This window comes from Jatropha curcas, chromosome 6 (genome assembly GCF_041381405.1).
Source record: "Jatropha curcas cultivar XTBG-Jc1 chromosome 6, XTBG_Jcur_1.0, whole genome shotgun sequence".
Classification (NCBI taxonomy): domain Eukaryota; kingdom Viridiplantae; phylum Streptophyta; class Magnoliopsida; order Malpighiales; family Euphorbiaceae; genus Jatropha; species Jatropha curcas.
Genome location: NC_143156.1, coordinates 29,824,745 through 29,838,082, shown reverse-complemented (window position 1 = coordinate 29,838,082; position 13,338 = coordinate 29,824,745). Strand labels below are relative to the sequence as shown.

The 13,338-nt window shown below is 31.2% G+C and overlaps 1 protein-coding gene across 1 annotated transcript; it reads left to right on the top strand.

Annotated features, from left to right (window-relative positions):
* Nucleotides 1–529: 529 nt before the first annotated feature.
* Nucleotides 530–5,064, top strand: LOC105645853 (Outer membrane OMP85 family protein). The gene is made up of 4 exons (XM_012231580.4): nt 530–1,136; nt 2,144–2,629; nt 3,409–3,918; nt 4,549–5,064. The coding sequence occupies exons 1-4, from the start codon at nt 645–647 to the stop codon at nt 4,630–4,632; spliced, it is 1,572 nt and encodes a 523-aa protein (XP_012086970.1). The 5' UTR covers nt 530–644; the 3' UTR covers nt 4,633–5,064.
* Nucleotides 5,065–13,338: the final 8,274 nt, after the last annotated feature.

Genomic DNA, 13,338 nt, shown 5'->3' with positions numbered 1-13,338 from the left:
TCATACTATTTATTATATAAAAAGGTCTTTTTTTAATTTATTATTTTTAAACTATTTAGTTAGTAATGCTAATTTAATATGTATAAGACATTTTTTAAATTAATTTACTAAAGTTATACATATAACTAATTTTTTAGACTGACTTTTTTTATATTAAACTTATAGTTTTGCATTGTATTAAGTTAAATTTTTACTTTTGGAAAAAAAAAAAAATTTTGAAAATAAAAATAAAAGAAAGTTTTCAATTAGATGGAATAGTTTATTTATAAAATCAGCAACTAGTTATTATTTATAAAAAAAAAAGTATATATAATAATAAAATAAAAGGAGTTCCACTTCAGTTTAGGGTCTTGCCTTTGGACTGGATCAAGCCTGAACCAAAATGCTAAGTGAGTTGGGCCCAGCATCTGGAAGAGCCCTATTAATAGCCCATTAGTGGTGATTAAATTGAAGGAAAAGAATAACAATATTGGAAAATGAAGTAAATTGACTAAAGTATAGGGACGCCATTGCAAAGAATAATAAAAAACTTCAAAGAAATATTAGAACCGCAGTCTCTAACTCTCTATAGTTTGTACAGTGCTTATCGTCCAAGTCACCTGTACTCTTCCTCAGTCGCCGTTTGCTCTGAATCATCCGTTTCCATGGAAAAACCCGACCCGATTCCACAAAACCCTAACAATGATGAGGAAGAACTTGACGAAGAAGACGATGATGAAGAAGAAGAGGAAGAAGATTTTGAAGAGGAAATCGAACCTGAAATTCCAAAGCCTCAAACCCGACAGCCTCAAGCACGAATAGAGCGCGCAAAGCTAGAGAACCTCTTCCGTCGGATACAGACTGAAACGGTGCCTCTTCGGGTTCACGATGTGATCATCAAGGGGAACGACAAAACCAAGGATTCCTTAATTGAAGCAGAAACAGCGTTACTTAAGGACGTTTCGTCAATGCAAGAGTTGCTTGAGGCTTCGAAACTAGTGAATTTCAAGTTGCAGGCGCTTGAAGTCTTTGATTCGGTAAGGATCACCCTCGATTCTGGGCCGCCGGAGCTGCCCGGTACGGCTAATGTGATCGTTGAGGTTGTGGAGACTAAGAGTCCAGTTTCTGGCGAAATCGGTGCTTACACGAAAGGCGAGGTATATTTCTATGTTCTATTTGGCTTTATGTTCGTATTTCCTGGTACATGGCATCAAATGTTTGTTGGTCGCATTGCATTTGATAAGCTTTCTATAGCTGAAAATGATGGCGTTGTAGTGATTAAGTGATGCATATGGTGTTCAGCTAGTTAGAAACTGGAGGAAAAATTGAAACGAAATTCAAAATTTTATGTCTATGATATTTAAGTTGACAGAGACTTACTGTTTTCAACGGTATTATGTTTCTCGCTTATGTCTTGGTTAAGTTTAAGTCATTTCTTGATTTTGATTCTAATGAATGTGTGTGCAACTCATAGAGAGGCAGGAAATCTTTTTGTGGTTACGTTGAGTTGGATATAGTGATTATTGTTGGAGAGAATAAGTAACAGGTAAACGTGTGCTTATCTTGGTGTGGGTTATAAAGTTTTGTATATGCAATATAATGTGGATTATATGGATGTATCTGTATGCTTTGTTATCATGGTTTTGTTCCGCTGTGGTAATCTGTGTTTTTTCTATTTAAATTGGAGTGTTGGTTTTTGTTATTGTAGTCTCTGGTTCCGTGATAGTTGAGTTAGTGCTGTGTTTAGTTGCTGAAAATTTCAGAGAATTGGAAGGAGAGTTTTGTTGGTCTGTATGTTGAGAGAGATGAAAGTAGGAACTTGGGTGCTTGTGAAGTTGGAAGTTTTGTGTGGTTGATAGAGCCATATTGTGGTATGTGTGCTGCATTGTAATCCCATTGGTTACTTCGTAATAGCTGGAATATTCTGTATTTGCATATTTATGGAAGGCTGCTGGTTTGATCCAGGAATGTTTGTATGTGCTCTAGTTTTCTGCTGTTGGATAGGAATTGTTCAATGGTTGCTATTATTGTGTGCCCTGAATCATTTTTGTGCATGGAAACTTGCATTGAGGTTTGGAATTTGATTCACATATATAAAACATAAAATGCTCTTCGCTGGATTCATTTTTAAGTATGTGGTCTGAGGTGTATGATGATTTTGTAGGCTAGATCTTCAACAGTTGAAGGAACTCTCAAGTACAAAAATATATTTGGCTATGGAGATCTTTGGGATGCCTCTTTGGCTTTTGGTGGTGAGCACATGGCTGAGGTAAGTGCTGGTGTGTATTTGCCAAGATTCAAGGGACTTGTAACTCCGTTGACAGCCAGAGTATTCCTGCTCTCCCAAGATTGGCTAAAATTTTCATCTTTCAAAGAACAAGCACTGGGCCTCTCACTTGGCTTAGTTTCAACCAGGAAACATGACTTGGTATACAATCTTTCATGGCGCACCTTGACAGATCCATCACAAATGGCGTCTAGATCAGTAAGGAGGCAGCTTGGCCACGGTTTACTTTCATCATTGAAGTATACATTTAGAATTGACCGGAGAAATTCATCTCTGAGGCCAACACGTGGATATTCTTTTGTTTCCACCACCCAAATTGGTGGCCTTGCACCTGATAGTAGGAGCTTACGGTTTTGCCGCCAGGTTCGATGCTCTTTTAATGCTTGATCTCATGTCTTGTTATTTGCTCTATCAAGTTTTTTCAAGTATTTTTTTTTCTGGCTCGTCCGTAAAGTACTCCATATATGTTTTATTTGATATTTGCATTTTAGCTCTGAGGATTTGTTTTTTTTACTCTCTTAAATCTTATTGTTGCAGAATTAGATTATATTCTAGCTTGTGCTCTTTCATATAAAATGACGTGTTATGTTCTTGAGAAAGCTTTGTTGGTTACTTTGTTTCTCTTTAGTTGTATACAGCATATAATCAATATCATTAGTTAGCAGTACATTACACTTTTTTATATGGTAAAGACAAGGATTTTTTTTTTTTTTTTTTTTTTTTTTTTGGGGGGGGGGGGGGGGGGGGGGCGGGGGATGAAAGATAAAGAATGAAGAATTTTCTCTCTTCATGTCTGAAACTTTCTCTACTTGACACTATATATTGCCTGGTAATGTTTCATGCCACTGAACATGTTTCTTGATCCTTTTGTTGGTTGGTGAAAATTTGTTTTTACTTAAGTCATATACATATTGGAAACAAGGTCCAAGAGCCTTAGGAGTTTGACTGGTCTGTTGTGTGTACACTATGTACAATTCTGTTACCTCTTTTATTTGTTTTTTATTTTTTATAATACCTTAGGTCTGCATTTCTACATACTTCAACTAAGTTGTTTTTCTTGATTGTTTTCTTCTTATGCCTTACTTCCTTAAGCATTTACATCTATGATGGACTGTTTTTCTGCCTCTTCATCACATTTACAGGAGCTTGATCTTCGTTATGCAATTCCTCTTGGATTTTTGCATTCTGCACTCAATATTGGGATCTCTAGTGGTTTAATTTTTCCATGGGGAGCTGGATTCTTGAACATGCCTACACCCCTGCCAGAAAGGTTCTTCTTGGGTGGCAATTTATCTCCAGTTTGCACTTTGGGAGGTCCGATGGCATTATATGGATTTAGGACAAGGGGACTGGGCCCTACTGAGCCTCGAAGACAATTGCAAAGTAATCCATCTGATGATAATGCTGACTCTGGGAGGGATTATCTTGGAGGAGATCTTGCTGTTACTGCTTTTGCAGATCTTTCTTTTGATTTTCCATCCAAGTGGTGTCAAGCAAAAGGAGTCCATGGGCACATATTTGCATCTGCTGGAAACATTGACAAACTAACAGAAAATGCATACCAAAATTTCTCCTTGCGGAAGTTTGTGGAATCATTCAGAAGCTCTGTGGGTGCCGGGATCGTTATTCCTACAAATCTACTCCGTATTGAGGTCAGGAATCTTGATTTGTTATGTCTCTTTTAATATTTAGCAATAATTAAAGTTCAGTTTTGGCCTATAGGATTTTGGAGGTAATCTTCTTTCAATGTGAGCTGGATGTCCTAGCACTTCCTAATGAAATTCTTCTTTATCCGCTCTTAGAGTTGTGTCTGGTCTCAACATCTGTCTTTTTCTAATGGTTATCATTTCTCTCTTTTTTTTTTTTCCTTTTCTTTCTCTTCTTAGGTATGAGTTTTGATGTGAAGAAATTTGTATTAATTGTTTATGCTAAGACTGTTGTTTTATGTGACAATTATACGTTGAGTGACAAGACAAAATTGTAAATGCAAGATGACAAAATGCTTGGATGTTGCATTTGCAAGCGCCCCTAGGTTTAGGTGGTTTTTATCCAATGTCACCGTGCTTTTTGCCAATCATTAAAATACCTTAGCAGGTATTTGTTCTTTAACATAACCAAAGCTAGTTTTGGGAGATCCATTAATATGGGATTTGTTGCAGAAATCCCACATTGTAATGGCTAAAAAATGTCCTCTTTCTTCCTCCTGTTTCTTGTGTTGCTGTTTATTTAAACATGATCTAGGCTTGGTGTTTCTTTGCTAATTAGATTGATTTTGTTTCCAGTTAAACTACTGCTACATGTTGAAGAAATTTGATCATGACAGTGGGAAGTCAGGGTTCCGGATCAGCTTCTCCACACCAACATAAAATCTGGAAAATTTTCATTTCTGTAATGATGTCTGGCAGGCCATTTGACACACAAATTTTCCTATCAGGTAGTTGAGCTCTTCTATACGTTTTGGCATACAACGAGACTGCCTTTATTTTTTTTCCTGCTCAAATGTAATTTTTAATTGGGCCGAATTTCAGCGTGTCTGGAACTTAATGAGGCATAGATGGAGGGGAAAATAATTGATTTCTCAGGAATTAACTGGGGCCCCATGTTTCGGGGTGTTTGATGAGATTGCCAATGTTCCAATTGAAGCACACTTTGGTAAATGGTTAGATAATGTTTTTGCTTGTCAGTTTGATGCTCAAGTTGATTTTTTAATAAGAGGTTGGTTACTTTTACAAGTCACTTAATTGATTTTGTGACTTGAACTGCAAGATCAATTCATTTTAAGACGTCGTATGATGAAACTTTATCTCTCTTTCTATTTATTTTTTTCTTCTCTCTCTTTACTTTTAAGAGCAATTTAGGAAATTATCACAAATAGAACTCTATATTTATTACATATGATTATAGATGTAAATATATATGGAATTTAAATGAATAGTTGAAGTTTATCATTCCAAATAATAGTTTTTATTTTCAGAATTTATTTATGCCAAATAAAACTTTAATATAATGGGTTAGTAGTTTGGTGGTTTGTGTCCTCATATCATGAGGCAGAAAAGAAGGCAGGTGCTATGCTGATTATAGTGATCAGGATAATTATCCATCCCTATAAAGCAGGTGTATTAAATTTATTCATTTTATATTTATGTATCTGAATTTTATTTGTCTTATTAACTATATATCTGAATGGATTATTTTTTTTTAATTAAATATAGTTGGTTGAAATTTCTAGCTGGGATATTAAAGTAAACTATCACACTTTTCTACCTCATTTGTTTTCTAATTATCCCCTTATTTTTTTCATAAACATTTTTTTTGAAATATCTTGAAAAAGTTTAAAAACTTTTTAAAGAAAAAAGGTAGAAAATAGTATAAAGTGAAAAACAAAGAAATAAGGCTATGTTCAGCTCATCGGAATGATGGAATAGAATAAAGAATAGAATACCAATTTCCGATTCCACTGTTCACTAGCACAAGTGAGGAAGGGGAATAGGAATAGGGAGGAATGGGAATTCCTTAGTGTAGGAGTGAGAACAGATTAGGAATATACATATATATTTTCAACAAATCAAAATATGTCTTATTATTTTTTTGAAATACCAAATTAAACCGTTTTCATTTTTCGCACCCCCATTCTCTTCTCCATGTCTCCAAAACCTAGTAGTGCCATTCCATCCTTTAGCTGGAGAAGCTTGACAAGCCTCCTGTCATCCTCATTGGAAAGTCTCATTCTGCCATTCTCCTACTTCCTCACTCTCTCAAGGTATGTGTGTTCTCTTTTTCGATTTTTTTTTTAATTGATTTCATTGGGTGTTTTTTGTCAGTCATCTATATTTATGTTCGTATGATGCTTAATTTGGTCTTGGGTTATGCTTTTGGCTCGCGAAATAGAAAATGATGTTTTGTTTTGATGGGAATTTATATCTGGTGCAGAAGTTTTTTCATTGAATAAGTAGCAATTAGGGATTAAACCATTCAGCTTGTATATTTGGATTTTGGTTAGGCATAAGTAGTGATCAGCAATTAATGTTGATCATACGTGGTAGTTTTATTAGTACTTGGTCTTGACTTGTACAAAGTGTGGAAAAATGAATGCTGCCAGTGCCCTATGGGAGGCATTGTGATGCTGGAAACCTTAAATAAAAACATTTGTTTATAAAGTTGTCTTGTTTCGTAATCATAAATCGGTTGTTGGGATTAAAAACTGTTAGAAGAGAAGGATGACACTGTTTGAAGATGGTGGTTCAGTTGTTTAGTGTTGTTTCTGTTTTTAACCTTAGTTTTCTGGTTATAACGAGGGTGCGTGAAGATGGTACTTGAGATTGTTTGGGAAATTTTCATTATGTTTCAGAGTTGTAGAGAACTTTAAGCTTTGATTTTATTTGAAGGCTTTCTAATCAAGCTTTCTAGTGAACATTGTTAGAACTTGAACTTGCTAAGTGTGAAATGCTGATGAGTTTGTTCAGTTGTATCTGTTTTGAAACCTGGTGCATTTCATTTTTCGTAAATGAGAAAGATATCCTGATTTTCCAAATGTAGCTTGGTCCAATTCTTTTCTGTCTATAAGCTTGGATGATATATGATGTTCAACTATGTCTTGTTAATGCAATTTATCGTTGATTCTGCTCAAATCATATTGATTATGGGTTGATTTTGGTACAAAGTGTTGGATTTTTGTATGCATGTTGTCCGAATTACAATTTTTTTTATACTTTCACGAGCTGTCTAAGCCCGTGTTTGTTTTTAGAGTCCATGGTAAATCCGATTAATTCTCGCTCGCCCTTGGAGGCAAATGGATTGATTCGAGGGAATTTGTATTGTGGAGGATTAAACTCATGACCTAAATCATGATGATCAATCTAACAAATGCTCTTTGCGATTGAGTATCCTCGGTCAGATTCCAAATTACAATAGATTGTGGCTAAAAACAATATATAACTTACTACTTTTGTCTTTTTTTCGAAGATGTGAGAGATTTCTTTATTTAATTATTTTATTGTTATTTGGTATTAAATTTGGGATGTTACGAGATTTGATGGGGTAATTTTTCAACATCATGAATGGAAAAAAAAAAAAAAGGAAAAATGATAAACCATATAAATTGTTTTCTATTCCTAGAAAATGAAAAATTAAAAACATGGAACCATGGCAAACATGCCTTTGGTATGATTTATTAAGGAAATTATTTATTTTAATTTTCTTATAAGATATTTCAATTGAATATATCTAATTGTAATTGAAAAGGGAAAAAAAAAAAAAGATTCAAAAACATGATTTGGCTGCTGCTCATTTGAACTTGATAATCCTCTTTGTCAAGTGAGAAAGTCATGCGCAGCCCATTATGACTTTAAGCTAAGGGGTATGTAAGTTTGAGTTGTTCATGGAGACAAATGAAAATTGCCAGTCAAAGCTATCTTATTTTAAAAATATTGTTGAGGTAACTATATTTTTTAAGATTAAAAATAATAATAACATATAGTTAGGCTGCTGTAGTGTGTTTAGGTCAAAGTAGACCTCATTTTTATTTTCCAGTCAATTAGAGTCGCACCATTATTTTTCTCTTCTATGGTCCCCAAAAATGGTTAATTTATTGAATTTGGATGGATCTTTGAAGAAGGAGCAGCAGCATTTACGCCGTCAATTAAATTACAGAGCAAGAGGAAGCCAGCTCTATATACTCTACTAAGTCAAGAATCAAAGACGACTGTGCATTCAACAATACAACTATCCTTTCTTTGCATATTTTTCTGTGGAAGAAGAGATCTAGAGACTTAAAACCACATAAAGAGAAATCATCTAAAAAAGATTTATTAGTTTTTGGTATTAGTTCGGATTTAGCGATAAACAAAGTGAAGTGAAAATAAAGGATCTACATAATCGAACTTTGCTAATTTCAGATTAAGACTTAGTTGTTGTATTAGAGAGTTGTTTTGATAAGTAATTGTTAATTGACTAATTAGTTCTTTAACTTTAAGCAAGACTAGTCAAAGTTTAATTAAGCATTAGGTAAGTAAGAGATGTGAGAAAATTTTAGGGAAATCTTCTTGATTAGATGTGAGAAAATTTTAGGGAAATCTTCTTGATTAGTTAATTACTATGCTTAATATTATGATGTGATTGATTGATTATCAGAAATATAAATAATGAGATTCATGCAACCAGTTTATTTATATTATTATTATTATTATTATTATTATTATTATTATTATTATATATTGGGGAGTGCAAATGGTTGGTAACCTGGCATTCACCCTTGGGCTTGGCAGACAAAAGATAATGTATGAAAAGGAGACAAAGATTACCTTTGAAACTATAATATTTATATGTATTCATATAGTAATAATAATAATAAGAAAAACAATATTTTTTTACTCAATGGACTAGTATGAATAGACTGGTTGAAAATCCCATCAAGAGATTTAATATTTTCCCCTTTCAATCAGTGAACATGTTTTTCTTTTGAAGGACATCCATCAATTAATTATTTAGCATTTTTTATTAATTAAAGAAAATAGTAATTTGGGTAATACTGATCTTACACTTCTATTCCATATTTGGATGATAATAATTGGTCATTATATATATATATAATGGCTGTTGAGTTGCTTATATATATGTATATAAATTTTTAATTCATATTAAAGATATATAGTAATGAAGAGTGAACTCTAAGCTTCAAAGCGTCAGCTTATAATTCTTATACATTTCTTTTAGCAGAAGAATCATTAATTATTTACAATATGAATTGTTTATAAGATAATTTACATAAGAAATTCATTAATGTGAATTAGATTAAAAGGGTTTCATAAATTTTAATTCGGGTTCGGGTTTATAATAGTAATACCCACTAAAATAAAACTTTCGATTTTTACTCATACTTTATCTAAATTCAGTCAAAACCCTAAAATTCGAGTTTGACCAGGTTTGGGTTGGGTGTGTGCCCATCGGGTTGGGTTGATTTTGCGGTTCCTGTATATGGCATGCAAGAATATATAGTATGATGATGATGATGTATGTATGACCATGAATTAATGCTTGATCGATGATGGTGATGATGATGGGTATTTGAAAAACAATGTAGGAAAAAGACAGACATACTCATTCTCAAAGGATAGGTAGATCCGCATTAATAGGTTCACGTATTCTCATGCACAATATAATAAAACTTTATTATTATTATTATTATTATTATTATTGAAAAACAATGATCCTGATATGAGTTGACTTTACAAGTTGTGTGCTATACTTGGCTTGATGCCGATCTCAAAACCCTATCTTTTATTTTTTAATTAACATTCATATTAGCATAATATATAGTTATATATACTTCATGGCAAACCCGCCCACCATTGCTAACTAAGAAAAATATATGTTTTATTTACTATTTTAATTACCAATTAATCTAAGTTGATTATCATATTTGGTTGCGGGACGATCTTAAAAATAAATCACAACAGGACTTGATTATTGATAAATTATTATCAATTTTTAAATATATTATTATGAATTCGAACTCGTGATCACACCTTATATAAATTTTTGTATATCTCAATTCATAAACATGATATATTAATCACGGAGAGTGTTCGAAAGGGAAAGAGAAAAAAAGTTTTTTCAAAAGACTATCTATATGTCTTTGATATTCACTCTATCTTAATTACAAAAAAAGTAAATTCAAAATAAAAGATTTGTACCGTCGATCTTTCAATTAGTTTGGAATCACATGACTTAGTTATTTTCAAATCGAAGTTTTTAAAAATCAATTTGGTATAATGTGAATCCTACACTAGGACTCTAATTTAGTCATACACACATGAATATCTATACATATGTAGATTGTAGGGGTAGTTGATTGACTTAGAGACATTAAGGCATTGGTGTATCTAACTAGGAAGCCACAATAAATCAAGCAACCAAATTTGTCAAAAAGTGCAATAGAGATCATTAATGTGAATCATAGAAGAAAAAAGCAAAAAAAATTTTTTAGGAGACATTCTTGGCATTTGTAATCATAAAATCAAATTCATGCATTAGGGTCGGTTTGACAAAATTACTTGTTTCAGTAGTTGTTAGCTGTTTTATTAGCATTTAACTATTAGCTATTTGAGTAATTTTTCATAAACTACTAAAAGTTAAACGTTACACTAGTTAATTTTTTATAAAATGCTATCTTAATATCTAAAAGTCAGTCCAAACGCTATGTTGCCAAACACTTTAAAAAATAACATTTAGTATTTTGACCAGACACAGCCTTATTCGATTACTTCTAATACAAGCTAATTCTATACATGTTTACATGACAATTTCAAAGAAACCATGCATATATTACTTGGACGGCATTGAATTTTGGCAAGATGCCCGTGTTGGGAAAGTAGTTTCAACTTTTAAGCTAAAGAGTTTGTTTGGTGGTTATGTGTCATACAAAGGTACCTTTATATTATTATGCACGAGGGTAGAATATTAGGTTTCATATATATGTAATATGTTGCCTTAGGTCAAAAGCTGTAATAAAATGCATTTATGCATGATTTATAAAAAATAAAACAAAAATTGATTTTCTTCTAGAATTTTTTGAACTTATTTGAAATTTTCTAACATATATTATGCTATATATATGTATTTTTTTTTTCGAAATTTTAATTTTAGGATCATCAATTTATAATATTGTTGTTATATTATTATATTCTTATGGACTAATTAAAACAATGGACCATATATGAATTCAATTTTTCTCCTTAATTAGATTATTAAAAATAAAAAAGGAATAAAAATAAAATTAAAGAAAATGAATATGCATGGAGGAATCAGGATCTTGACCTTTTTTGCATATTAGTATGTTAAATTATGAATATAAAGAAACATTTTCTTTTTGAATATTATGAAATAATATAAAAATGGCTTAGCTGTAGAGCTTTGTTGACCATATCAAACTGCTCTCTCAAAGTCTAAAACTAAAACTTTTCAATTACAATCTTTTTTTTTTTTTTTAATTATTATTTTTTGTGTGTCTGGGAAGCCAAACTCACTGCATATACTTCTCACATTCATTTACATATAAATACTAAAAAATTTAAAAACACTATATAAAAATATATATTTTTTCACGCTAAAATTTATTAAAACTATGATCTTATCTGGGTGTAAGTTAGTTAAACCGCCTGTAAGCTACTCAAGACTCAATTTGAAAAAACAAAATTCATTGTTGGAAAAATCAAGTTTATCGTTTTTTTTTTCAAATTATAAATTATAAACGAACCATATTTGAGCTTGAGTATATGTTTATCAGACTTGATTTCGGATTTGAAATCAACAGAGCTCGGTTTGATTTATTACAATCTCTTGCCTATCAAAATTAGTCAAAATTGATATAGAAATTCCTTTAACATTCTCTTGTCTTTAGGTGGCCCACCCAAGACCATTTGAATTCAACTCAACAAAAAAAAAAAAAGAAAAAAAAAAAAGATAAACCACTTTCATTAATTAAAAATTATAATTATTAAACCAAAAAATACTCATAAATCAAGAAAACAACTCAGTGATTCGTATTTTGCGTACTTTGCTTTCTTTTCCAGTTGGGTTTTTCTCCTAATTAATTACTAATTAATGTGGAAAATAATGAAAGATGGTAATAAATATAAATGTATAATAATAATAATAATAATAATAATAATAATAATATACAGAGACCTTACACACATCTGACTTGTTGACAACATGAGGCCTTAAGTATGATAATTTGGGGGAGGGGTCTTAGCGTAGGGACAAAAATACATCCGTGATTCTCGACGAGAAGAGAGTGGAGTGCCCTTTTATTTATTTATTTTTATTTATATTTATATTTTATGGTTATATATTTTTTTTAATTTATAATTTCTTTTGCCCTAAAGTTTGTGGGTGAGTGACAGGCTAGCAAGAACAAAGCTTTATTAATAGCTAGATATGGTCATATGGGGCCAACCTTCTCCGTTGGTGAGTGAAAATATTAATATACCTCCCATGCAAAATATATATTTTCTATTATTTCTTTATTAATTTAATATTATTTTTACTCAAAACTAAATTAAAAATAATGTCTTTAGTGTTATTTTTTTTACATGTATTTCATACGTCAACCGAGATATTCAAGTAAAATTCTCTTTACAGTAAAGACTCTAATAGTATCAAATAAATCTGTAATTATATAAGAAATCTTAATAGTTTTTATAATTGTTTTAAATTAAGTACTAATGGGTGGATAATTAATTTAAACATAAATGAAGAATAAAAGTATAATTTTCTAAAATAATTTTAAGGTATCTTCTGTCTTCCACAATTAAATATAAATGCACTATGAGAGAGACTCGTGGGCAGTTTGACAGATGAATAATTAAGTGTAGTAGCTTTCATTTTAATTACTAACATTCAAAATTCAATTACTATAATAACCTAACTATATTCACATGCTGTGATCCGTTTTCTAAAATGAAAATATCATTTTCAAATCAAGTAATTAAAAAAAAAACATATATTCAATATATGGTTTTCCCTTTATTTAAATATTTAAATTTATTCACAATAAATCACGTTAGTTTGATTTAGCCTTAATTAACTTTTTATTTACTTTTCTCCTTTGAAAAATTCTCAGATTTTGTCAAACAAAAAAAATCAACGTATTAGACACGGTAAGTGTCAGTATTAAATATGAGGTTGACTTATCTAGACTGGGTCTATAATTTCATCAAGGGAGTAAACTAATGAAAATAATTTTTTTTTGAAATGATAATATTTTTAACCATATATCGGGAAAAAAAAATATAAAGTAAGAATAACTTTTAAATTCTTATTTTCATTGGTTTAATTCATATGTGAGGCTATGAACTCGGTATAAGTAAGTATCTTCAACCACACATCATTATACAGTTATCTATATCAAACTACACTATATGCATGCATGCAAGTCATTATATATATATATATATATATATATATATATATATTAAAAAAAAAAACTTTAGCACACAATAATATCATATATATATATATATATATTGACAGATTAAGACGGGTATATCTCCATTTTTTAAGGTCTAGGGTTT